General features: G+C 34.9%; 2 protein-coding genes across 2 annotated transcripts in view; one reads left to right on the forward strand and one right to left on the reverse strand.

Moving 5' to 3' along the window:
• The window catches only part of LOC134163987 (uncharacterized), a 612,365-nt gene that overhangs the window by 526,645 nt on the left and 58,647 nt on the right, over window positions 1–27,073 (forward strand).
• Window positions 1–27,073, reverse strand: part of RYR3 (ryanodine receptor 3) — a 225,138-nt gene that overhangs the window by 56,580 nt on the left and 141,485 nt on the right. The window contains exons 44-63 of the mRNA XM_062619313.1: window positions 25,729–25,909; window positions 25,170–25,278; window positions 23,890–24,010; window positions 20,653–20,822; window positions 19,758–19,978; window positions 18,424–18,514; window positions 17,690–17,830; window positions 15,285–15,448; window positions 14,253–14,331; window positions 12,813–12,902; window positions 11,238–11,387; window positions 9,816–9,878; window positions 8,818–8,893; window positions 8,502–8,625; window positions 5,290–5,405; window positions 4,944–5,011; window positions 4,011–4,132; window positions 1,990–2,039; window positions 1,157–1,217; window positions 62–300 (exon numbers count right to left, since the gene is read on the reverse strand). Of these exons, the coding sequence (XP_062475297.1) occupies window positions 62–300; window positions 1,157–1,217; window positions 1,990–2,039; window positions 4,011–4,132; window positions 4,944–5,011; window positions 5,290–5,405; window positions 8,502–8,625; window positions 8,818–8,893; window positions 9,816–9,878; window positions 11,238–11,387; window positions 12,813–12,902; window positions 14,253–14,331; window positions 15,285–15,448; window positions 17,690–17,830; window positions 18,424–18,514; window positions 19,758–19,978; window positions 20,653–20,822; window positions 23,890–24,010; window positions 25,170–25,278; window positions 25,729–25,909 (2,436 nt within the window). The remainder of the gene's footprint in view (window positions 1–61; window positions 301–1,156; window positions 1,218–1,989; window positions 2,040–4,010; window positions 4,133–4,943; window positions 5,012–5,289; window positions 5,406–8,501; window positions 8,626–8,817; window positions 8,894–9,815; window positions 9,879–11,237; window positions 11,388–12,812; window positions 12,903–14,252; window positions 14,332–15,284; window positions 15,449–17,689; window positions 17,831–18,423; window positions 18,515–19,757; window positions 19,979–20,652; window positions 20,823–23,889; window positions 24,011–25,169; window positions 25,279–25,728; window positions 25,910–27,073) is intronic.

Raw genomic sequence — 27,073 nt, forward strand, 5'->3', positions numbered from 1 at the left:
ATTACTAAAAAGCATTTGTATTATAACAGAATAAATTTCAAAAATGAAATAAAAAACTTACAAAGTAAATCGATTCCAAACTGATATTGTGCAATATGTTCAAAAATTGATGTCAAGATGGGTAACAATGCTACTGTAGTATAATTGATATTCTGTGAAACACCCTTGATTTGTGTTCGTGAATGTGTAAATTTTCCAAGCTTAAGATTTTCTGAAGTTTTTTCCAGGTCTTCAGCTGCATTTTCAAAAAAGGCACGCAATCCAGCTTTAACAAGCTCAGATCCTGATTTCATAACAGTTCTGAAAAATAATGAATGAAAAATATTAACTCTGCATTGATCTTTAGTAGTTTTATAGATATGTATGCACATGTTACATTCTATCAATCTTTGAAAACATACACAATATCAATGAACTTTACATTATGAACTGCAAGGACACTTACATCTACATAGTAGTATAAGCAGCAATTAGCTTGAAGCATTTCATACAAATTAATAAGAGCGAGCTTGCTTCTCAGTCTTGGCTTTCCAGTTTTTGTTATCTGCTTTCCAGTAAGACAATGCCTTCTCAGCAGACATCATAGGTGGTGAGAAAGTTCCTCTGTACAATATGCTCAAGAAAAGTAACTCTTAATTCCTAAATTTTTATGGAAGCTACAGCAATTAGATATGCAAGTCAGGATGCATGCTTAGATGCATCTTCAAAGCACACTAAATCTAGAAAATGCTACTGCAATACCACCATCACAGTCCCATTCTTTAATATTTTTGCACTCTTCTCCAAGCCCTTAATGAAGCTTTCCAGTGCTATTATTCGCAATGAGCTCACTGCCAGGCTGCTGTATAACACAACTAGGCCAGAAAACAGTTCATGTTAGAAAACTATTCCAGGCTGTGTTTTAACATACTCAAGTATTTCAATGGTAAACACAAGTATCAAGACATTCTTCATACTTCTAAAGCCAAATTTTTCAGTTATGTACTAAACTGTCTCAACGTACTCTACAGGTATCAATACTTGCAGTTACAAAGTTTGTGTCATTTATATCTCCCAATAAAGTCTTCAAATGCCCTTGGAAACAGTGACAAACTGCTCCTGAAAAACTTGGGGATATCTATGTACTTTGTAGCTGGTACAAATGTTGCAAACTTACCGTGTGTCAAGAGACTGAGCTAATATGTGCAGGCAGTTCACCATTGTAGCAGAATCACTCCCTGGTTAGAAAGAGATAATATGAGAGCACGACAGTATAGAAAATGTAGGATAATCTAACAATCCAAAATGTCATTATTGGAGATGCAGAGGTTAAACAAGACATAAGTCTACCACCTTAAGTCACTGGAGGGAGAGTTAGGTCTCGTTCTAGAACTAACTTTCAATTTCTTAAGTCTGTTTCCATATAGCAGCTTAAAAGAATAACCACTGGCTACTTATGGCACCAAGTACTTATGTAATTTTCATTACTTAAGTACTTAAGTAATTACTTAAGTACTTAAGTAATTCATACTTAAGTAATTTTCATTACTTGATGCTGCAACATTCTGAACTTTCTGTCTTGTATTATCCACATTTCTTTTTTAATTTTCTTACCTTTACCTTTGAAAAAAAGGTATGTTATTTTTCCCTACACCCCCCGAGCATATTAAGAAATTAATCTATTGGATTCAACAGTTGGATGACAGAAATTGAAACAATGTAAAATGGCTTTTGAAATCTAAAAGTAAATGCAAAGGCATGAGAGTTTTTAAAAGGAGTCTGAAAATTCTAGAAGCTGCTATTTGTCCCTTCTCCAACACTTTACATATTCTGTTATTTGTTAGCTTCAGAGGCACATTCAATGAAATCACTAATTGTACTGGAAGTTTATGCATCATTTTATAGATTTTTTTCCTATAGCTTGTGAAAAGGTTGAGCTAAGATAGAAGCACCGGTTATGCATTCTTTATGTTTTTAACGTTATCATAAAGATCTTTCTTAGCAACTTACCAAAAAGTGAGATCCTATGTCTAACAAGAGCAGCTAGTTTGCAGAACAGGCTAAAGTAGAAAAGAACAGAAAGAGCAATACAAGACAAGACAAAGATAAAGATTTATTTAGAATGTGAGGTAAAGAGTAGTAGGGATATGAAAGAGAACACGACATAATTCCTGAATATGCACATCCTGAATCATGCATGATGATAACACACTATTTAAAGCAATTTGTGAAGATATCCTTTGTAAATAAATAAATCCGTGTTTAGCCACTGCTGATGATAAGATTAATCCTGAAAGGTAAACAAATGAGAAGAGCTTCTGGCAAGTATGTCAGAAACCTGCATATATAACCTATTTGTCAAAATAATAGGATAATTAAGAGAAAGCAAAAATCACCAACTCTGACTACTTCAACTTCTAAAAAGTAAAGACAGCTAGGCATACTTTTTTATTATCTGTGCTATACATTACAAATGGAATTAGGATGTAACAAAAAAATGAAGAAAATATACCTTAGGAATTGCTATGGTGTCCTACTAACAAGAGATTGTCATTGTTATCTTCACAATAGTAAGAAAATATTATACTTCCTATAAGATGAAAATAACTGTCACTTTGCTCAGTGACAAATGGAAAAAGAATTATATTTCTGAATTTATAATAGCAGATATGCAGACTAGAGGTCTAACTTCCTTCATGTATGAGCTTTTGTGAAGGTGTTTTGTGCAACACCACTGAGCATCTTTCTAGCTTTATTAAGCTGACCTGACTGACTTCAGTGAAGCAATAGAGTATTCAGAAAGAGAGTATGAAATTGAATTCAAATGAAAAGAAATTAAATGAAACAAAGCTTCAATCCTCCTGAACCTGAGCTGGCTTCTGCAAGTACTGGAGGACTATCTTGTATATTTGTATATAATATATCTGAAAGCTCATTAAAGCAGAATTTTAGGGACACTATATCCACTCACTCTTACGGGCAACTGCTTTATAATGACTACCGCACATCTAGAAGATGGAAACAAAAGGGTAATAATAATTTAGAGGAATGCAAAGAGACACTGGAAGATAAAATGAAGAACAGAATCTAGGATGTTCAGTGCTAGGTCTGATGTTATGTAACAACAAGTAAGTTATCTTTACTTTCAAATTTTGTATCGAGTCTTCCACTGGAAAAGTAAACTCTGTTCAACTTAGTGAAGGAAAGCAAAATAAATTTAAGAATCTGACAGCTAATGTAAGAAAGCATGAGCATAAAATACAGTTTGAGAGATTATGATACAAAATTTCCCAAACAAAATAACTGGTGGCATACCCCTAAATGGAATAAAAAATTGGCAACAAAAATATTAGATGACAGTCATCGCTAAAAATAAATTAAATACTGATTTTTAAATGTTAATTGCAGAAAAATGAAAACCGTATTTTTGTAAAGGCAACACATTATAAATTAAAAGGCAACTGTCTCTTTTTAATTGAGTTTTCTAGAATAACTTCGAGTCAAATGGTTGACTTTGAGTCAAATATAAAACAGTACAGACATCTAAGTTATTAAATTCCAGCAATTTTTCTTTGGGGGCATAAGTAATTTTGTAGAGAAGGGAGAATCCATAATGACACCTAAAAAGCTGCATCATGGTATTTTCACATTTTTTGATATCTGAAAATTTAAATGCGAATCTATTTAAATAACTCAGCTGTGGGATAAGCTTCAACCAGAAAGTGCCATCAACAATGACACATAAACCAATCAGAAACTAAGTTTTATTAGTTCCGTTGCTCACAGAACTATTCATTGTTTTTGATGTTATCGACAATTAGATACTGTTAGTATTATTACATATACTTACTTCTTTAATTAGAATACTAAAATAAGGAATTCCATTCACTTACTGCCATTCTGATAGAGAATAAATTTATTTACATTCTATCTGAGGACACTGAGCTTTTGAACTATTATTACTTTTAATCTAAGAGTTGTTTAATTATCAATATAGAACCCTCCTGTATACATCTTAATTTTCTACTTACCTTGCTACCATTTCCTTTTCCTTATTTGATGCATATCCACTGCTACTGAGTGTTTTTGTTGGAGAAGACAGGAAGTAGAGGCAGTGATTTGTAAAGTACTGATCAACTAATGGTAAAAGAACCTAAGAAATACAGATACAAAATGTATTTTTCACAGAGCAAAATGGTAAATGTTGCAACAATGCTCTGATTGGTGAGTTTATTCAAAGAATTTTCAAGCTCTGTAGCAGCTGTGTTTTCTCATTTCAGACACAAAATAATAAAAATTAAACTCTTAAGGCTTACAATTTTACTTAAAATTGATATAAATAATAAAGTTACGCAAATCTATTTTGGATCCTATACTGCAGGCTTATCTTCTCACATTCAATAAAGATAAGTAACACTGAACTAAGAGGACCCTTCCTCTCCACTATTTACATAAACCTCCAGTACAGATATAAAGGGAGAGGGCTTTTTTCTTTTTAAGTGCCTAAATTAAATTCTAAGCGTTCCTTACTTCAAATCTGATTATTGACAACATTTTCTTACTAGGTACACAAATGTGTATAACAACGCTATGCATAGAAATAGTTCTTCCTGTTAATTAAATGATACTATGCACTTCAGTGATATACCGGGGCAAAAATTTTCAGAAATAATTTATATTTTCAGTGAGAGTATTTAATTTCATATAATAAATAAGCTGCCTTTTAATTTCTATGTTCCTTCTCGTGTTGAATCAGATATTTTGAAATATTTGGATCTACCAAATGCATTGAAATAGTTTTGACAGTATTTTGAAATATTTGATAACATTTAATGTATTACTTACCATGAAAAAAATGGGATAGATATATTTCTATTACCTGAAAACCAGTCTAACGTTAAAAATTTCCATGTTCTGTATAATGGAATGTATATGTACATTACTTGAAATACTAAATCACTCACTTTGGCAAAGAATTTTATTTCTTGGTCATGTGGAGATTTTTCAGTTTTTCCACTGGTTACAATGGCTTCTGCAAGGATATAATCAAGGCAGACACAAATAAGAAGTTGTCTAAAAATAAATAATAGCTCTTTTATATATCCTTGTAATCTTATTTTTGCTATAATACAAATAAAACAGCAGAAACAGTTTAGCTAGTTAAAGATGCCCAAGAATTCAAATCAAAAGACATCATTTAAGTTTCTTAAATGAAAGAATAAGTGGTTGCTAGAATTTTAAACATACCGATATCCAGATATTTAGCTATCAACAGTTTTAATATTTTTCAAATTAAAATCTGCAGCTTACCCAAATGTGCAATAAACTCTTGAGCAGAATCAACATACTTTAAAATTTTCTTCAGGAACTTAAAGGCAAACCTCTTTTCCATGGATGAAGCATCCAACTCCATGTCATTCAGACCCCTGTTTTAGAAAACATTAAGATAAGTAGCATTGACGATGAAACATTTCATTCCTTATTATTTTTGATGTCAGATTTTCAAAAGAAGAAGAAAATGACCTTCCACAGCAGCTCTAAGTTGTCATCTACATAGCCAGAAATGTTAAAATAAGTTCATGTTTCTCTAAGCGGAATGATAGTTTTGGATTAAAATTTCCAAAACGTGTGTGGTTTTGAATAGAGACTTCAGAGAGCTACCTTATTGCACAAATGAAGCCATCATTTTAATCCGACAAAGCAATGCACTGGCCACTCAATTTCTACTGCTCGCAGATCAAAGTGCAAAATGTTTAGGAAGTCAGCAACTGCATCTTTACACAATCAGTTTAAGTACTACACTTCATTTCATTATTCACATTTTTGGCCTTGAATTTTATGAAGTCAAAATGACTTAAACAACTAAATGAAAACCTAAATGTAAATAAAAAACTACTATACTATTCAAAGTAATTGAAAAATTTCAATGGTATGTGATACTTTAGGAAGATGCATGTATTATGTATTCTTTGAGATAAATTAATGACCTAAATCATGACTAGTACATTCAAATATATTAAACAGGAATAAAAACATGTATGGTTGGCTGTGCCTAGATTTAAAATAATAGATTTTACTTCAGCTACAAATAAAACCTACCTCACTGAAATTCTAAAATTCTTTAGGATCACAGAAAAAATTAGCTTGGAAGGAACCTCTGAAAGTCATCTGATCCAACTCTCATCTCCAGTAAAAGCTGAATCCAAAGTTAGATCAGGTTGTTCAGAACCTTGTCGAATAATGTATAGAGTATCTTCAAGCACCGAAATCTCATAATATTTGCTGGAGACCCTACTGTAATGTTTGACCACCCTCATTGTGCAAAAAATAAAGGCAAAATACTTTCATATATCTAACTGGAATTTCCCTTGTAACAACTTGTTAATTTGAATAGAGAATGTTTGAATGTTTGTTGGAGGAAATGATCATTTGTCCTGAGATTCCTTAGCATTGGTATAGGAGTAAATTAGGGAGAATCAAGGGTATTAACATGTATATATGGCTGGCAGGCATCTCCTCCTACCTCACTTTTGAAGTGGATAATTTATCTAAGTATTTATGTGTATTTTCAGTGAGATCAGTGAAAATATTATCTTTTTTTGTTTATAAATCATGCTAGCTGAGAGATTCCATGTACTTTCCTGAAAATTGAGAGACATTGGTAGCTCTATTAAATAACAAAGCTGGTATCAAAAGACATTTAGAGATTTAAAATAAGGATGCTTAACAGAATACCATGTTTTTTCTAACTTATACTTGATTAAGGCCTGAGAGATTTCTCTGTATCTCATAAGCACCTAAAAGTAGTTCAAAAGTGTTCCTGACAAACAGAGAGGAGCAAAAATCAAAACAGAGGCAGATGGTATATGTAACGTACACACACTATGCCGCCTATATGTTTCCAGTTAAAAAGAATTTCCATGTTTTAAGGATTAGACCAACATTTTTGAGACTGACATTCTAGATATGTGATAATTGCTATCAGTACTTCAAAAAGAAAATTTGCATATATTTAAATATGCACATAGTCATCTTAAGAAAACACTGAGAAGATGATAATTGTGATTCACCCTTCTATAGACAATTGCTGAAAACTCTCAGCCCCTACCCCATATGGAGTTTGAGCAGGCTTTTTCAATTAGTTAACACTGGAAACACTGTCTTCTTAACCTGAACAGATACAGCCACAAAGAGATACTAAAACTTGTATTTGAGCAATTCCATTGGTGTTTCAAAGGATCACCCATTTCATAGAATCATAGAATAGTTACGGTTGGAAAGGACCTTAAGATCATCTAGTTCCAACCCCCTGCCATGGGCAGGGACACCCTACGCTAAATCATATCACCCAAGGCCTCGTCCAACCTGGCCTTGAACACTGCCAGGGCTGGAGCATTCACAACCTCCCTGGGCAACCTATTCCAGTGCCTCACCACCCTAACAGGAAAGAATTTCCTTCTTATATCCAACCTGAACTTCCCCTGTTTAAGTTTTAACCCGTTACCCCTTGTCCTGTTACTATTTACAGGAACTAAACCTGCTTTTCCTATTCAATGGCTCTAAAGCAATTATAGAGGATATAAAAATGTCTGCTGGCATACCTACATTTCAGCTTCAGGCTGAGAGCCTACATATGTGGCAGGAGGGAAATTTTCTTCTAGTAAAGCAGAAATGTATATTTAAAGCTGTCTTCTAATATCTTTAAAAATGTTATTAATTGCTGAAGCCAACAAAGTTACCTTTTGAAGATCCTAATAATCAATTAGTATAAATTTCTGAGTGTATACTTTCACTACAGACACAGACTTGAAAAACAGAAATAAATGAAATCATCTGACTGCACATACAGAAAAAAATTGTTCATGAATAGAGTTTATTTTACAAAGATGCCAGCAAAACTGCAGTTTCCTAAGTCCTCAGGTGTTTCACATACAAAAAAAGGATAACAATTACAGTATATTAACTTACAATTCCATCATATAAAGCAAAAAATACAGTATAATGAGTTATTTTAATTTCATTGACAGTGTATGTGCCTGCAGGAGAGCTGACTTCTGGACACAGCAATTCAATTTAAAAGTCTGCACTCCTGCTTGAGCAGAAGTATGAAATGCCCACAAAACAGCCACTTTGACTGCTCCACAGAATTCAAACCAACATTTTTCTTAAAAACTGGATTAAAAAGCACATAGATGTGTTTCAGTATCAGACCTCAGATTTATTTTCCCACTACACTTACTGACACTGCTGGCTGGTAATTTAGAAGTTTTGAGTCACCTGCTTGTTTAATTAAACTACTGTTGCATTTTGTATCCACTGTGATCACATACTTATTAAAAATATTACCTGTCTACACTGTTTCAGAAAGGTCTTTCTAAACATAAAAATAACAAGGATTCTGATTTACATAAGATATGTCAAACGGTAATTATGTTACTAACAGAGTGCAGCAAGATAAGGACAATCATCATGGTTCCTGCACAGAATGTAAGCAAGTATCTCAAAAAAAATGTGCAACTTACCGAGATATGATTATACCATTGACTTGAAGGAATTTAAACAGCTCTTGTGCCTTTTCACGGTCTCGCGATTTCTCCTTAGCTGTCAATGTGTCATAAGGTACCAATAAAGGATGACTACCTCCACCTTTAGTAAGTTGAAAAAGCTGTAAGTTTTTTGACTGTAAGATTTATTTTGCTTCAAGAACAACAGGGAACTATTCAATTTTGATTGTCTTACACTGGCCTCTTTCAGATTGTTTCTTCTCTCTCATTTTTGTCTTTTTTTTTTTTTTTTTTGTCTTTTTGTGTGTGTGTGGTTTACAGCATTCTGGCTTACCTTTGCTTTCCAACTCCATTTTCTTCTTTTTGGCCCATATGTTATGGTAGTTTTCTGCCATTACCTCAGCCATTCCCTACGTTGCCATCAGAAAACACAAGATGCAAAATTAGGAGGTGACAAAACTTGTAATTCTACGTAATTTTACACTATTGTGGTAAAGAAACTTCACAGTTAAGTCTCATTTCTACATTCGTCTGTTCTTCGAAGTCAGCATAGGCACAGGGTACATATATATCACATGCTGTTTACACCGCCTTCCATAGTTACATGATAACTTTTTCTATGAACTCAGAAAGCACCTATAGGATCAACAGTAGAAATCTCTTTCTTATATATATATATATATATATATATATATATATATATATATAAATAGTATGGCTTGCACCTTTTTACAAAAGCATATCACAAACACTAGGCTGAGAAAGTTGGGAAAAAGTCCAGAGGAGGGCCACGAGGATGATCAGGGGACTGGAGCACCTGAAGATAGGCTGAGGAAGTTGGGGCTGTTCAGCCTGGAGAAGAGAAGGCTGCGTGGAGACCTCATAGCAGCCTTCCAGGATCTGAAGGGGGCCTACAGGGATGCTGGGGAGGGACCCTTCATTAGGGACTGTAGTGATAGGACAAGGGGTAACAGGTTAAAACTTAAACAGGGGAAGTTTAGATTGGATATAAGGAGGAAATTCTTTCCTGTTAGGGTGGTGAGGCACTGGAATGGGTTGCCCAGGGAGGTTGTGAATGCTCCATCCCTGGCATTGTTCAAGACCAGGTTGGACGAGGCCTTGGGTGATATGGTTTAGTGTGAGGTGTCCCTGCCCATGGCAGGAGGGTTGGAACTTGATGATCTTAAGGTCCTTTCCAACCCTAACTATTCTATGATTTTACGGTTCTATGAAATAGGCTCATAAAACCTGACAAAATTCAAGTCATTAGTTATAAAAGAACAAATATATTAATTCTTTTCAGCACAATATATGCAAAACACAAACACAAACCTGAAGCTCCCTAGAAAGCATCACATTAGAGAGATCAAGTGGTGCTGGGTTATATCCATTTCCCTGCAGGAAAGAAAAAGGAATTATTTTCAGGTAAAAGTATTTCAGATAAAAGAATCAAATACTGAAATACACCATCTCTGTTGTTGATCTGATTAGAGCAACACCATTCCCACTTTTAAACTTTCTTATCGAACCTCTCTTCACCTTTTATTTGCAATGTGCTGAAGACACACAGGATGATTAACAGAATACATCTGCAGAAATAAGAAGGTTACTGAAGATACTTAGATCTCCCTACTTAAAACAACTGGCAACCTGCTAAGATCCATGCTTTTTCAGCCTAAGAGAGGAAACCAATCATGAGGCATACAAGATACGCCTTCAATACATGACAGAACAGTGTGGCAAGAGTGTGAATGAATTATATCCTAAAGAGAAGACATCACAACATAAAGTTAAAATAGATTATTGTCTCATGCAATTTACAGACTAAGAAAAAGGAGGAGTGTGGTATATTTATGAAGTCTTTAAATGTTTAAAGTATGAGAGCTGCAGTGCAACAAACCTTAAGTGCTTAAATTAAGCATTATTTAACCTATGTTAAATGTAACCAATCACATATATATCAGTGATTCCAATCATGTATTTAAGTTAAATATGTGCTGAAATCCCCTACTCAGTCATGTCTTTATGTGTATCTTCTTGGGCAAGAAGGCGCAGTGCAGAAAAGGCTCAGCTGGCTGGAAGCACAATTGCCAGAAACAGGAGGACTCCCTGTAAGGAGCGAAGTTTGCTGAAAAGATAAGAAATGCTGTCTTGTAACAAGAGTGCTCAGGGGCCACTTGTGGTAAGCAAAACTGCTGCTGGGGAATGAACCCAACATATGCTTAAAGTGCCTGATGCTCACAGAGAATCAGTGCTGGTGCAACTGTATGTAAGGGATCAGCTTCTGGCACATCTTTTGTATGCTCCTTCCGCCATAAGTAGTAGAGCTCCAAGGTATTTATCATTAAATCTCACTATATTTGAGCACAAATACATGTTTAATTCACCTCAAGGGCTACAATAAAAATTCCTCAACACATGTCATAGTTTTAAATAGTTGCCCACCTCCAAGACACATAGTGCGCAGCAGTCTCAGCATGCAATTATTAAATAAGTAGATGAAAACTGTCTCCATGTCTTCTGAGAAAATGGATAGGTGACAGCCTTATCATTTTAAAGTTGTCTTTTTTGCAATCCCCTCTTTAGTGTTGCTTCACAGTTTTTATTATAGTGACATGACTTCCAATCTCAGAACTCTAACATTAAATGTTTATTTTCATTAGAAGAGTATAAAATTAACATAGTTTTTTATAATTTCTTAGTAGATTAACAAACAAGTCTTTTGCTTTCTAAATTTAAGCAATTCTGCCTTACCTGGCTAGACTGAGATACGTTGCGGAGCTTTTCATTTTCGCGCTGATGTATTATTGCTTCTCCTCCTTCCTTGGTCCTTTCTAGGCTCCATCCCATGGCCAACATGGTTTTCAGTGATTCTCTGGCAGGCCAACGATAAATTTCCTTTTCCTTTGAAGAAAATAATGTAAAATTTCTCTGTATTTAGCAAGTAACAAACACAGAATAAAAATATTCTGTCCTTATTTATAAATTGTCACATGCCACAATGGCAAACAAAATTCGATTATATCTGAGGACACATGAGAAAAACTTTAAAATACTTTTTTTGTTCATTTTGTTCCTAGTAGTATTTATTTCTGGAATATCTGTTACACAGTAACAGCATTCAAGTGAGCTCTGGAGCAATGATGTAGTTTGTATCTGGAAACCTTTTCATTAATTCCTCTAGCCCAAAATAATACAAAATTGATGGCATTACAAGTACTATGAAAATAGTTAGGCAAGTATGTACATTTGAATGCATCAGCACAAGGCCTTTTTTGGTCTTTCTATATTTATATCCACTCTTAGAATGTCACTGATCTATGTACCTCTTCATATAAATGCAGTCATCGATAAAAAATTAGGGAACAGCCTTTATTCTAACATTCTTTTGAAAAGTAAAGGTGTTAGAGAAAACCTGAAAAGTTGTGGCAAAGAAAATTCTGAGTATGTCATATTAAGACCTTCAAATCAACCTAATAAAAGTATTTCAGGTCATACCGTCAATAAGAATTTTTATGACAATTACTTAACATGACACTTTTCATGAAAAGACCTGATTTCTATGTTCAAAATATCTAATCTGAGACAATTCAGAAAAATCTCTTTGAACTGTTTTAATAACAACTCAACCAACAATTCCTCAGCTCCTCTCCAAAGACTTCAAAGCAATTTACAAACCTTGGGAAATTAAACCTTTTGAACCCCTCTTGGTTTTTTATCATTTTCATTTTCTGAACAGGAAAAGTTTGGTAAAAAGGGACAAATATTTGAGTTATGAGTCACCCAAGGTTTCACTGAAAAATATGTAACAGAATTCAAATCAGTCCACTGTTCTGACCACTAGAAGATATTCATGTCTAGCCAAGAAATTCAAATGAAAGTTTATTCAAAATAGTTTAAATATGTTTCCCATTTTCTACTGAAGCATCTTCTATACTTTAAATTTTTCTGCCATCTTTCTTGAAGACAAAATTGCCTTCAGCTATGTTAAATTACACTTTTATCTGAAAACCCAGGAGTTTCTGCCAGTCATTCCTCATCCACAAAGGCCTGAAAATCCTGTGCTATAGATACTCTGAATACAAATTGGCTCAGGCAGAGGAAGACGGCCCAACAGAAGCAAATTATACAAGACTCTGTGTAAGATTATCCAGCCAACTCCTTAAGCATATAAATGTTTCTATTCTTAACAGCCACAAGAATTCCACAAATTCTTATAAGAATTATTTGTAATAATTCTGTCTCTTACAGCATGTATTTTAAATAGACTTTAAAAATTACACATATCAATCTAATTTCTATTAATGCAGCTATAATTTCCTCTATTACCTTTTCAGTTAAAGTCTTGAAAGGTCTTATTAATGGGTGTGTCTTCATATTTTCATCAAGTGAAACACCGTACTTCCACCCACTATTAGTCTGAAAGCAAAATAAATATACTGAAATAAGATGAGAACAACATAGATGAGTAATGGCAAATTATCCAGTTTACTTTGTTGTATTGAACTGCTAAGCTATTCCAATAGCTACTCAGTGCCACAGAAATTTCTGTTATAAGAACGTGCACCCATTTGTAGATACATTGGAATAAAACGTGGTCCTGACAAATTAGATGCCACCTATGAGTAGTAGGTCTCATGAAACCAGGTCTGAGCCTAATACACACTGGTCTCCTTGAAATGGACTCAAGCATGAAGACGGTAGTAGCTAAGGTAAAGAGTCTATTCTCTGTGAGGTTAAAGTCAGCAACACAGAAAAGAAAACGTTAACAGCTCAAGCACTAAAGAATGTAACTTTAATGAATCTTTTACCTCAAACAATATTACTTGAAATTTATGGGTTGAGACAAATGTGTGCATATTTATATCCTTCTGTATATATATATATATCTTTCTCTACAAATTTGCATACATAGCCCCACACAACAACAGAATTGCTATTTCTATGTAAGTGTTGTATAAAATTGTTATTCATTTTTTATTAATAGTTACAATAAGTTACTTAACCCAAATTCTATTTTTTTCCTTGAATGAAAGAGATTTAAAATTCCTACTTGGGTTGAATTAATTAGTTCAATGTCAGAAAATTTCCAACACAGTTATCAAAAACTATTGTCAACTCCCCAAAACTTCATTTTGCTCAAATTTAACTCTGAAAGTTATATTTATTAACAATAAAATATATTTGCAAATGTAACCTTAAAAAGGCCTTTTTTAAATGTTTCACTGAAACATTAAAAAGATGTATCACTTAGTATATACTGTCTCGTAGCTATTTTGAAGTGGTGAAACTGAAACACAACACAGTGACAGAGCACTTGGAAAATTAGAGGAAGAGCCTTCTTAAAGCTGCATTTTCTGAAATAAAAAAAGGACATTAGAATTTCCAGATACACTATTAGATCACAGAGCTGCTTCAGTAAAATTGATTCTCTGCCTCCCAGTCAAAAAATATCATTACCAAGCAAAATAAAGGTAAGATCTACACAATTTTATTAATAAAAACAAGCAAACAAAACTAAAGCCAGTGCCCCCTTTTCATTTCCTTCAAATATTTGTCTAATAAATTCTGCCCACTTTGAAAAACTGACAAATTTCAGTTCATTTTCTTGAGCAAAAGATTTCTTCCACATACCCGTAAATATGCAGACATTAACACATTCTGACCAAGGGCCTATCAGTTAAACTGTCCCATTTTCTTACAATATTCATACCAGGTATTATTAACTAGTCCTTTCCTGACCGTTGCTGGTATTAAAATAATTCCTACCTTATCAAAGGCCCATTTATCATGGGAATGTTCAGCATACTTGCTGACAATATACTCCAACTTTTCAGGAAGTACAAGGCTGTAAACAAAGGAGAGTATGGTCATTCAATCATAAGTCACTACAGTCTGATTTATGAAAAAAATGTCAGTATAATATAGAACTAATCAGAATGCTTCACTTCCACACAAAGGCAAGACATTCGGCTTTGCCATTCCATTTTCTTTCAGCGAAATGCTGCAAAACAAAGAGCTATAATGGCATTTACAGGGAATCTTCAAATACGTAACAGCTGCACTTATTAGACACTGAAATCACAAGAAAAAAACACTGCTTCACCATAACCTACAGATATTTTTCTTGACAATTCTTAATACAGGATAATATTTGCATGGATGTTTCACATTGCATAATGATGCAAAGGCAAGTCTTTAATAGCAAGAATCAACTAGTGAACCTCAGTTCTTGAATATAAACATATTAGAAATCTGATTTTTAAAAGCACAAGATTACTAGAAAGGCCAAGTCTCTATTAAATCATCACACATGACCTGCTTACCTTTCTGTATCAGATTGAGATCAGTACTCAAAACTGGGAATTTTATAAAAAATTGGGCAATAGGCCAACTGAATCACCAGATTTTGGTGATCTTGTACCATTTGTCATGAGCACAGTCTAAATAATGATAACATCAAACCTATTACAAGTGTACATATCTCAAACATTTGAATTACTAGGCATAAAGTAGACAAGAAGTATAGAATTTGTTACGTAGTGTGCACATATAACAGGGAAGTACTTAATGTCCATACAGTGCTGAGAAGAAGATGTTTTATATCGAGTAAACAGGATACATCACAGTGAAGTATTTGGCAGGAGGAAGCAAAAATCCCTACACTACTTCTGAAAAGTACTAGTACCATTAAAAAGCCAGTGACTAGCCAACTTTTCCTATAGAGGAGAAAAAATTGTTAATAAGGAATAGAACAACAATATTTAAGGAAAGGAAATTGCTATGATTTATATGACTCACTTTGCTGTATTGACAGGCTTGGGATCAAAATTTCCTTCTGGATCCAGTGAAGTCTGCTTTTCCAAAGTTGATTTAATTCTTGTATCTAAATAATCAGGGGGCAAGGCACCAGCAATAGCACTTAGACAAGGCAAAGCCATTCGAAAGAGCTCTGGATCATACTTCTGCAGGAGAGATAGGAACTGGTTGGAAAATCCAACAGAAAAACATGCAAAATGTTAGTGAAAAGCAAGCAGCCATATGTCCAAATATTAGAAGATGCAAACAAACTGTAAAGCACATTTAAAAATTAAGCATAGAGCAAAATTATTCCTGCACAACATCTATTTCTCTTGATGCCAACTTGATACATTTTAAAGACTACTCAAATTAACATGAAAGGATGCTGGCACTTTTATAAGTATATATCATACAAGTATGACTCTTAAGCTTTCTTTGGGCTAGTAAGGGGCCTTACTGTTTGCCTAGTTATAGAAGTACAGCCATCTATGAAATACAGCTTCAATTCTAAAATGACTAATTGCTATGTTACCTGCACAAGCCATTGTAATTTCTCCCTCTTTTCCTGTAATCTGTTTCAGTTTAAGTCATACTGGTTAAAGGAAGCTGTATTTTACTTTAGCAAAGGCAGTTCATTATTTTTCAAAAATTGTCCTGCTAAGAGGTGCATTTGCTCTTCTGAATAGTCATTTTAGCTCTAGAAAGCACACAGATGTCCTTGATATATAAAAATATGAGATAGAATTACATTTGAAAAATATATCTTTAGCAATTTGCCATCAAACATATTCAAGGTCAATTGTTACACACTAAATCATAAAAAAACATGTTCTAGAAGAAGTGGCAGCAGATCACAGTAGGCAAGGCTCTCCTTCCAGCTTTGAAACAACATTCTTAGTATGCTTAGGATAAATAAAAATCACTTCTCTATCTTTCAGATTCCTATCTGTAAAATGCACATAATGATATAGTTTTAAAAGGCTTTAAGATCTACTGATGAACACTAAAGTGCAAGAGTTTGATGATATCATAATTTTTTTAAAAATTTTACTCAGATAGCTCAGGCATCTTTTTGATGTTACAACACAGACACCAACCATTTCTAGCAAAAAAAAAAACCCTACAAAAATATTTCTCTTGCTTCATTATTAGAAATTTTATACGCTACTATAAATTTGAATGACCACTTTGTGTTAAGAAAGTGCTGAAAGTATATTATACCATTATATATATATTCATAATATTAAGGTCCATTATAATTTTATCAACAAGTTTTTTCATGTTTATATCAAAGCAAGCAGAATGCTTAAAATTTCAACACTTTAACTTCCTCTAGTTTTGTTTCAGATTTACACAACAACTACGATCATTTAGAGAAATATGAAAATACTATTATAGCGGGCCATCAATATTGGCAGAAACATATCATCATTTATTTGTAAAAAGCCAAGATGCACTAATTGGAAACATTTTATTGCGTCAGGCCCTCCTGACACTCTGCACTTGTGACGGCAGTGAGAGAAGTAAATGTCAGTAGAATCAAATGCAAGTAAGGCTTAAAAAGTAGTTTTAGAGTAATGCAGAGACTGATACTGTAAATCAGAATGCCTACAGAAACAAGCATCTAAATCTGTCAATAAGAATTTGAACAGAAATTCACAGAAATGCCATGAAAAATTTGTTGTTGTTCCATAGCAAGAATCATATTTTTGAGCTCAATCAGGCAAAAAAAATAATAATAATTTAACTGAGTAAGGCATTTCTCCTATCAGAACTATTTCTTACTCAGACCAAAAATAAGCAAGTAAAAAAAAAAAAATCCCAGGATCACAGTTTGGAACAGGAAAATGGAAAAAAAAATATTTCTAAGAATGTTGCATTATATTTTGTAAGCTGGGCAATAACCAGAAAACTAAATAAAAAAAAACAACCCAGAAAGCAAACAAAGAAACAAAGAAAAAAAACCCCACAAAACCCAAAACAAACCCCCCAAAAATCCCAAACAAGTTTATGTTTGCAAACAATGTAGATTTACTGCGCATACACCAACTATTTGACAAGCATATACATACATTTCTTAAAATTAATTTTCTGCCAGTAAAAAGTGTTTTTAAAAGTTTAGTAGAGCTAAAATAGGAGAGGTGACATCACCAACTTGTTAGCACAGCAACCAATCTGCCTTATTACTAGTGTAAAGCTATATGGGTGTATCAAGACAAATGTGTTATATTTCATTAGTTTGGAGAGAATCTTTCAAGATTCAGCATTCAATTTTTCATTAGAAAGTTACTTCATTAAAAGCATTCATTGCCATATCCCCTATATTAGATGAATGAACTGATAAATAGGCACTTGTCACAACAAATTATCATACCCCATACTGTAATGTGTATTAAAGTCATTACCTTATGAGACAAGGAATCAAATATTCCCCAGAATAATTTTTCAGTTAAATGTAATTCTTCTTCTGCTGCAATTCCATAGCTTCCCATTCCTGAAGGCAGACAATAATATTTCCAGCACTGCTCATAGTGATTTGTCAGAAGCTAGAATTTTCAAGAAAAAAACGCACGTAAAACATCAGTACCTAACAAAATAACATACTGGTTAGTGAACTCTGAATTGCCAGTATCTATTTAAACAGTTACATAAGTATCATTATTTATTTCTGTTTCTTCATTTCTAATGGCTCATAAAAACAGTCTCTTTTTCTTTTGTTTTCTGGGAGAGCAGTAGAGCCCATACTCTGAAAGTATAAAAGTGTATTATTCCCAGCTGCTGCTGTGGGATTCTCAGAGATGACAGCAGCAAAATTACAGTATTTCAGGATTGTCACCATGTGAATACAGATTAACTCGGATGGTAAAAACAGAGTCAATGAAAAGGTATAAAGCACGACATGACAGATTCTGGTAAAACCTTTTACAAACTCAAATTGATTTTACTTCTGTCATTTGTAGTTGGCGGCCTCAGTATTATTCAAAACATTGCAAAAGGAGCCTCCTGTACACCCTTTAAACCATCTCTCCGGAAAAACCTGTGCTTCACCCTGCCCCATTCTGTTTTTTAAAAACATAACGACGGATTATCATGAAGTAAGTTTTACATGGAATATATGTACAGAAAGTAAAGCATTTACCTTGAGAGGCATTTTACAGTATTCATTGAGTAGGGGCACATCAAAAACTAGCCTTCTCAACAGCTGTTGTAGCATAGAAGGACGTAAGTGGCTGTAATTTTCAAAAAAAAAAAAAAAAGAAGTTCTTAGTGAAGTTCATACAGTCCAGTAAAAATTGGCATATTAGAATTCAAATCACTACAAATGTGTTTTGAAAAACCAATGGTATGTGCTTAAAGAACCTCGCTGTGCCTCATCTACATGTAGAAGAATGTAGCACAGAAAGATGTGTTACTTTTGGACTATCTTAGGTGAACAGACAATGTGTACGACTGTATCAGATGACAGCAGAGGGAAGGGTGCTGGATATTTTTCAGAATACATAGACAGAATAATCTGAGCAAAAGAAACAGAATATGACCTAACAGAATGGTTTCTGATATGAAACTAAAAAGCAACAACACACTCCTAACTGAGCAGGAAAATGCATTATGATTATTCTTGTAAGAAATAAATCTCAACTAGGAGACTGAATAAATTACTCAGCATTTTTTTCTAGCTATTTAATTTCAGCGATCAATAGACTCAAAATCAAGATAAAAACACTGCTTTCATATCTCCCTTTTAGTCATCACTTTTCCAGGCTGAAGATTCCTGGTCTCCTAAGCTGTTTCCCAAGCAGCAAAATTATTCCTTATGTTGATCCCTTTTTTTTGTTTTTTCCAAATCTTCTCCATTTCCATTCTATCCTCTTTTTTGGCAGGGGTCCAGTGCTATGCACAAACCGAAAATGCACACTGCATTACTAATCTCACAGTCCACTGCCCAGACAAGTAGCACTACAGTTTATAACAAAGATCAAGAATTATGATTCAGTTGGCAAATCTACATTTCAATTCTTGATATGTCTTCAGTGCTCAGTTCAGTTTTAGGATTTGGAGAGTGGGAGGTAGTTTTTCTTTTCTTTTTTTCTTTTTTAAACTACAGTCAAGGTTCTTCACACCCCAATCAGAACCACAGACATCAATCCCTTAATTCCCTGACACACACTTACTGTCAGACTTGCAATAACACTTTTGGTATTACTGGGGTTTTGTTTTTACAAATAATCAGAATTTATCCTGTATCACCATAAAGCTCATATCAACATGACAGTTTGTGTAGTGCAGTAACCATAATGGAAAAATCAAATCTGTTTTCTCTTAGGAAAAAACAAATCTTATCATGCATTCTGGTAATTTATTTCACACAAGAATAAAATAATCATAGTTCCACCTTATACACAAAGAAAGAAATTCCTAAAATACATACACTGCACAAAAGAAATCAATTTGTACACAAGGTATAATACATACTGGCAAATAGCAAGCAGGCATTCTTCAATAGTGTCTCTTTGTGCTTTTGTAAGGGAACGTCCTTTGGATAACCTGTATATTGTGTGAAGCATGGAGTCAACAAGAGAGGCGTGATGCTCTGTTCCAGAAAAGAGGGGAGCACATCTTTTAAGTAATGGAAACACAGCTGAGCAAATATATCTGTTTAGCGCAAGAGCTGCCTCTGTGGTACTTAGAGAAACCTGTGTGAAGTAGTAAATGACTGTTAGTATCATATGGAATAAAGGTTACTAGATATGAAGTCTATAAAACAGAATAATTAAATACTCCTTAAGTCCCCTTAATGACTGAGTGCTAAAATTATATCCATTCATAACACAAGGACAAATGCCTTTTTTTTCAATTGATAAAATCCAAGTCATCCACTTATCACCCATCTCTTGCCCCACTGTACTCTGAACCAATAGGAGAAAAAAAAAAAAAAGCATCTTCTTTCTTTAAAGAGGTTAACAAAACCACAAAGCATTAAGTAGCACTTTTGATCTCACTACACGTATATGAGTTTTCAGTGTAACTCTTGGAAAGACACAATAAAAGTAATCAGTAGACCTATTACAAATGTACTTACTGTATAATTAATGTAAGCCTGTATTAAAAGTTTCTAAACTATATTGCACTATTGATTCATAAAGTGGCACTGAATGCTTAAGATAATAAGCATTAATTAATTATCAATTAGGTTGTAATTAAACAACCTAAATTAATAGTAACAGAATTATTACTGTTGTCTTTACAGCAAGCCTACACTATCTTTTTTTTTTTTAAATAGCTGCTTTGACTTGAAATTCCATTTTTTTACACTAATGAAGCCACTATATTCAGCCACTGCACCTGAAGTCCATAGTAAAATACTTACTGTATCCAAAGAAGCAGAGGCTCTTAAATCTGGTAAAAATCCAACTTCCAGTAGGTGAAGGAGAAAACTTTGGTCCTTAATACCATAGACACGGTCCAAGAAGAGTACCATGGGTGCTTTATGATCAGGACAGAAATTTGCAGACATGTCTGGCTCATTTACTGTGCCATCTACATAAATATATAATTTAATTTTTAACAGTAGATAACGTATAAAACAAGAAAAAGCAAGACAGTGAAAGACACTAAAATTATATTTAATGTGTAAAATCACATATTCAATGAAAATTATATTATTGTTCTGTTTTCTTGTGTGCTGAAAAAGATTACTAGGTTTGTATTATTTCAAAACACCCTATTATTTGCAATTTACTATTACTTCACTATTAAATGACAGCTTAAGAATGAATGGTAATCTATTTGTTCCATTAGAAATACGGAGAGTGTTTATATGGTATAATTAAAGATATATACTACTGCAAATATTAAAAATATATAGCAACTGTGAAGGCAAAAAAGGTTAATTTTAATTTTTGTCTCATGTAAGCTAGACTAAAAAAGCATAGAACCTAAGGGAAAGACAAAAATTACACAGAAGTTAACTGTGGATGAGAAAAACCATCTCTGACTGTAAAGTGGAATAGACAATAACTGTTAAACAGAAAAGACAACAGAAGGAGGGAAAGGAAGATAAAAATATTTTGCACTATAAAAAAATGACAGACTGGTAATTTATATCCCATGAAATATGGAGAAATCAATGGGGAACATGAAGATGATAAGCCATAAAAATGTTGAGTTTATGCTTCATAGAAAATTTCAATTTGTATGGTTACCTTGGAAGTTATTTTGCAGATATAAATCCACCCTGGATAACCACACTGACCACTTTAAGGAAAGAATCAACAGTTGCATAACAAGCAAGAACACAATGATCAATACATTTCTGCACTTTGAGTTCAGAGTGCATAAACCAAACTATGGTGTGCTCACATTACTAGTACAAACATGTTTGTGTCTTGTGTGCATCCCACAGCTGTTTTCTGTTTCTTGGGACTGCAGAATAGAGGTAGTTAAGGTACACAGAAGGGCAACTAAAATGATGCAGTTAATGGAGCATTTATGACGAGAAACTAAGAAAACTTAAGATTCTTCAATTTGGCAAAATGAGGCCTGAGAAAGGATATAAATGAGACATCGAAAATTATAGCTGACAAGATGAATGAAGAACTGCTATACCACAAATCACAAAATACTACAATACAAGGGTCCTAATTAATATTAGCTGAGCATAATAAAAAATGCAACCATAGAATCATAGAATAGTTAGGGTTGGAAAGGACCTTAAGATCATCTAGTTCCAACTCCCCTGCCATGCGAAGGGACACCTCGCACTAAACCATGTCACCCAAGGCTCCATCCAACCTGGAGCATTTACAGCTTCCTTTGGCAACCCATTCCAGTGCCTCACCACCCTAACAGTGAAGAATTTCTTCCTTATATCCAATCTAAACTTCTGTTACAGTTTGAACCCATTGGCCCTTGTCCTATCACTTCAGTCCCTGAAAAGAGTCCCTCTCCAGCATCCTTATATGCCCCCTTCAGATACTGGAAGGCTGCTGTGAGGTCTTCACTCAGCCTGCTCTTCTCAAGGCTCTTCTCCAGAAAGCCCGAACTTTCTCAGCCTGTCTTCATAAAGGAGGTGATCCGGTCCCCTGATCATCCTTGTGGCCCTCCTCTGGACTTCCAATAGTTCCATGTCCTTCTTATGTTGAGGACACCAGAACTGTACGTAGTACTCTAAGTGAGGTCCCACAAGAGCAGAGGGGTAGGGTGACCTCCTTTGACCTCCTGGTCATGCTCCTTTTGACGCAGCCCAGGATATGGTTGGCTTTCTGGGCTGCCAGCACACACTGAAGCCAGCTCATGTTCATTTTCTCCTCAACCAGCACCTGCAAGTCATTCTACAGGGTTGCTCTGAATCTCTTCTCCACCCAACCTGTACCTGTGCCTGGGATTGCTCCGACCCAGGCGTAGGACCTTGCCCTTGGCATGGTTAAACTTCATGAGGCTGGCATCAGCCCACCTCACAAGCATGTCGAGGTCCCTCTGGATGGCATTCCTTCCCTCCAGGGTATCAACCGAACCACACAGCTTGGTGTCATTGGCAAATTTGCTGAGGGCGCACTCAATCCCACTGTCCATGTCAGCGACAAAGATGTTGAACAAGACCGGTCCCAACACCGATCCCTGAGGGACACCACTCGTTACTGGTCTCCAGTTGGACATTGAGCCATTGACCACAACTCTTTCTGTGCAGCCATCCAGCCAGTTCTTTATCCACCGAGTGGTCCATCTATCAAATTGATGTCTCTCCAATTTAGAGACAAGGATGTCGTGCAGGACAGTGTGGAACACTTTACACAAGTACAGATAGATGACATCAACTGCTTTGCCCCTATCCCACCATAGAAGGCCACCAAATTGGTCAGACAGGATTTCCCCTTAGTGAATGTCACCAACCAACTCGGGTTTTTTCATGTGCCTTAGTATGCCTTCCATGAGAATCTGCTCCAAGATTTTGCCAGGCACAGAGGTGAGACTGACTGGTCTGTAGTTCACTGGGTCTTCCATATTCCTCTTCAGAAAATGTGGGTTATATTTCCCTTTTTCAAGTCATCGGGAACTTCACCTGAGTGCCATGATTTTTCAAATATGATGGGCAGAAATGCTTAAAACACTTTTTTTATGTAGCAAATAGCAAATTTCTAGAACTTACTGCCACAGGAGTTTGTGGGTACAGACATTATTCCAAAGGGATTAGGTACCTTCTTGCACACCAGGTCCAGAAGCAGATATTAATGGGCAGGGAGGTACACTCTAATCTTTCTAATCAAATAACTGGATAATGTGGAAGTACAAAGGAACTCTGTCCAGACTTACTTATCCTACCCAAAAAAACAGCATCTCTACAGCCACTGTTGGAGACCAAGCACTGAGATGGACAGCCCATTACAGTGCGATCCTGTAGTATTACTATGTCCTTATATTCTGTGCTCCACAGGAGTATTTGTTCTACTGAAGCAGCTCTAATTGATAGCTATCTAATTAAAATCTGAAGAAAAGTTCTCTATTTGTACTCAGCTCTAACAAAACTTCTCCATTTTACACCAGAAGTCTTATGTGCCAGAAGATTTTTATATAAGGTGAACTAGTCCAATGAAAGTACTGAAGTTACCTTTGTTAACTGTTGACAGCTTTAGTGGTATGCTTATAATCCCAACCAAATCGTCAGTTGGCACTAGAGATCGAAGGATTGACCTGATTCGAATAGCTTCCCCTTTTCCACTTTGAATAAGCTGTTAGAGAAAGTTAATCAGTTAAGAAATTTATTACATAAGAAAAATGTCATCAAAATACAGATCTTAATATGCTTTTTTTTTCAAACACTGGGGGGAAAAAAATGCACAGAAATTTAACTTCTCCCAGAACTGTAAAGCAGTTGATTTTCAGCTGAGCCTACTTTTGAATCTGTCCTAATTTGGCTAATTTCACAATATTATAAATTCCCAATAACACACAAAATATGGATAAGATCCCTTAAGCAGTCAAAGTGATAAAACTGGAAATTTTTGAAAGACTTGTTACTTACAGAACCTATAGTACCAGGTTTTGAGCTTGCCTCTTTACCTTATGGATAAATGCATACCTGTCTGATGCATCTATGCATTTTTCTATTATTCCTATGCCGTAAAAATTTCAGAAGGCATTAACAACAAAGAGGTGACCAACTCCTTTCAACTTCTAGCAGAAATTAGATATTCACAACCTCTGTCTCTGAAAATCTCTTCCAATAATTTTCTTAACATGAAACTACTATATCTGGCAACAGACTCCTACATACAGCTTTACAGAAAATAAAACTAATACCTTTGCTAACAGGTAGCCAGAAGCTGTTAGTCAAATTTCTTGCTTCTTGTTTTGAGATACATACTGCATTTTCAGCTGGATTTATCCTACTAACAAATTTTAAATACTGACAAGCAGAAGTCTGTCTAACTTAAAACCAAGTCTTGCATGTGGCTGTTGTGGGCATTACAGTCAAAACAGTTATTTTACATATTTTTCTGTGTATCCATGCAGTGCAGATACCATATTTCATCAGTGCACACAAAAGCTGTTCTGTATCACAGAAGTATTTTATGGCTTTCTAGAGAAAGTTTCAGAAATTTTGATGGTAGTATAAATGTGCAATACTAGTAGTTCATCTTTGCTTTGATTCCAGAGTCATATAAAAAGTCCCAAAAATTTCAGATATATAAAAACCGTAAGTAATCAGAAGACCATGATTTCTTATAAACAGCTTGCAGGAAACATATTTGTCTAGATACAGAGAGAAAAGCAATAACGTCCACCTTCTGAAGGGAAGATACCTTTGAACAGAGAACAGTTTAGTTAGACATGTACAGTTCTTTTTACAAATCTACATTTTCTGAGCAAGTGACAAAATGAACTTACATGCATTTCCGGTGCACAGCGTCCAAGTAAATCTATAAGAGCTGAGTAAAATGACATGATTGCATTGCCCATATGCACAATCTCCTCCTCCTCCTCCTCCTCATCATCCCTAAAAGATAAACAAATAAACCCAGAGCATTTTTGCTAATGTAATTTTATAGGTCCTCTCTGGAGCTACGTCCATGATCCAGAGACTATTAATTAGATATATTAATTTTCCCTGGCTCTGGATTACAGGGGTATCCTTAGAGTAAGCATGTAATTAACAGTAATAAATGACTTCACATGAGCCTTCTATCTTCCTCTTTCATTTTACCTTAGCTTCATTCCACAACAGTATTCTCTTCTTTGCCCTTCAGGCTTCTTCTGTAACTCTTATTCCACTTTTATCTAGCTCACATTTTACAAATTCCATCTGACAACTGCTTGTGGGTGTAAATCTCTAATACTCTATGTTTGTATAATATTGAATAACAAAGCCTATTATCCATATATTCCAAGCTTGAGTAAAACAGCTATTAAATCATCATTTGCCAAATAAGCATTCACATTTACGTACCCTTCTCTTTTATATGCCTGAGAGGGAAGGTCACGAGAAGGATTCTCTGAGATCCTGATAGCTTCCTGCATAGCTGCCAGCAAACCATTTCCTCCTTCTCCCCTAAGGTCCGGTCCAAAGCACTCTGGACGTCGAATAAGGAGCTTCACAACGACACTCGCGTTTTCCTCAACACTTTCACCTGAGGACCAAAAAAAGCACTATACATACTTTCTCCTGAAAGGTATCCTTAAGTCAGAGGACAACCATGTTTTCCCCCTAAATTTTACAAAGCAGAAAAATATTCCCCATCCTTATTTTTGAAAACAAAAATGTAACAAGTTGGCAGCATTAGGTGTGCTTTATGTAAAGCTTTAAAACCGAGCTTTAAAACTCACAGTGACTTGCTTTCCTAAAGTTTTACTACAGTGAAGGTTAATTTGCTTTTTATGGCAAATACTACAAATACTACTCTGGTATAAAGGCTAACAGTCCCAGGAGGCAATAGAAGGCTATTGGGGAAGGTAGGAAGCAAGTTTTGACTCAAGCCAACAAGCCTCTTGTTCTCTCGCCTCTCCTGTGGGACAGGATGAAAATAGAAGGTGTGATGACTAATGGATTCAAATAACAACTATCTAGCATAGAAAGCAAAATCTATATATGCCAGCAAAGCAAAACGACAAATTAATTCACTGCTTCCCAGGCAGATGTTTAGTCAGTTCCTAGAAAGCAGCACTTCAGCATGCACAGTAGTTGTTTGGGAAGACAAGCATCATAACCATGAACACTGCCCCCACTCCTGCTTTCCATGAGCTTTTATTGCTTTTATTGCTGAGCACAAAATCAAGGTATGGAATACCCCTTTGGTTATTTGGGGTCAGCTGTGGTAGCTGTGCCTCCTCCCAGCCTCTTGACCACCCTGGACCTACTCACTGGGGCCCAGGAAGGAGGAGAAGGACCTGAATGGGGAGACCATACAGGTTGTTATGAAGAAAGTTAACTCCATCCCAGTCAGACCTAGTACAGGGCATGAGAGTTATTTGACTTTTACTGGGCCAGCTGAAGCAAGGAATGTTGTTTAACATTCTGTTCTTAGTACTTCATCAGTAGAAAACTCATCTCAGAGTTTAATCTTCTCAATATAACTAAAGTATGACAAATTCTATTTTAGGTTAAACACACCTAGGCCAAAATCTCCTGATGTTTTCTACTTCATGTTTAAATACCTGTTAAACCTTCTGCTTGGTATTTAATGCCTGAAATTGAATACTTCATCTTTTCTATAGTTTATATAGTTTTATAGTTTAAAGGTCATAGTTTGCCTGAAACAACAAAATTTATAACAGCTTTGTGTGGAAAAATGTAT

Source organism: Pezoporus occidentalis, unplaced genomic scaffold (genome assembly GCF_034315485.1).
Source record: "Pezoporus occidentalis ecotype Australia unplaced genomic scaffold, CSIRO_AGI_Poc_V1 ctg21, whole genome shotgun sequence".
NCBI classification, from domain to species: Eukaryota; Metazoa; Chordata; class Aves; order Psittaciformes; family Psittacidae; genus Pezoporus; species Pezoporus occidentalis.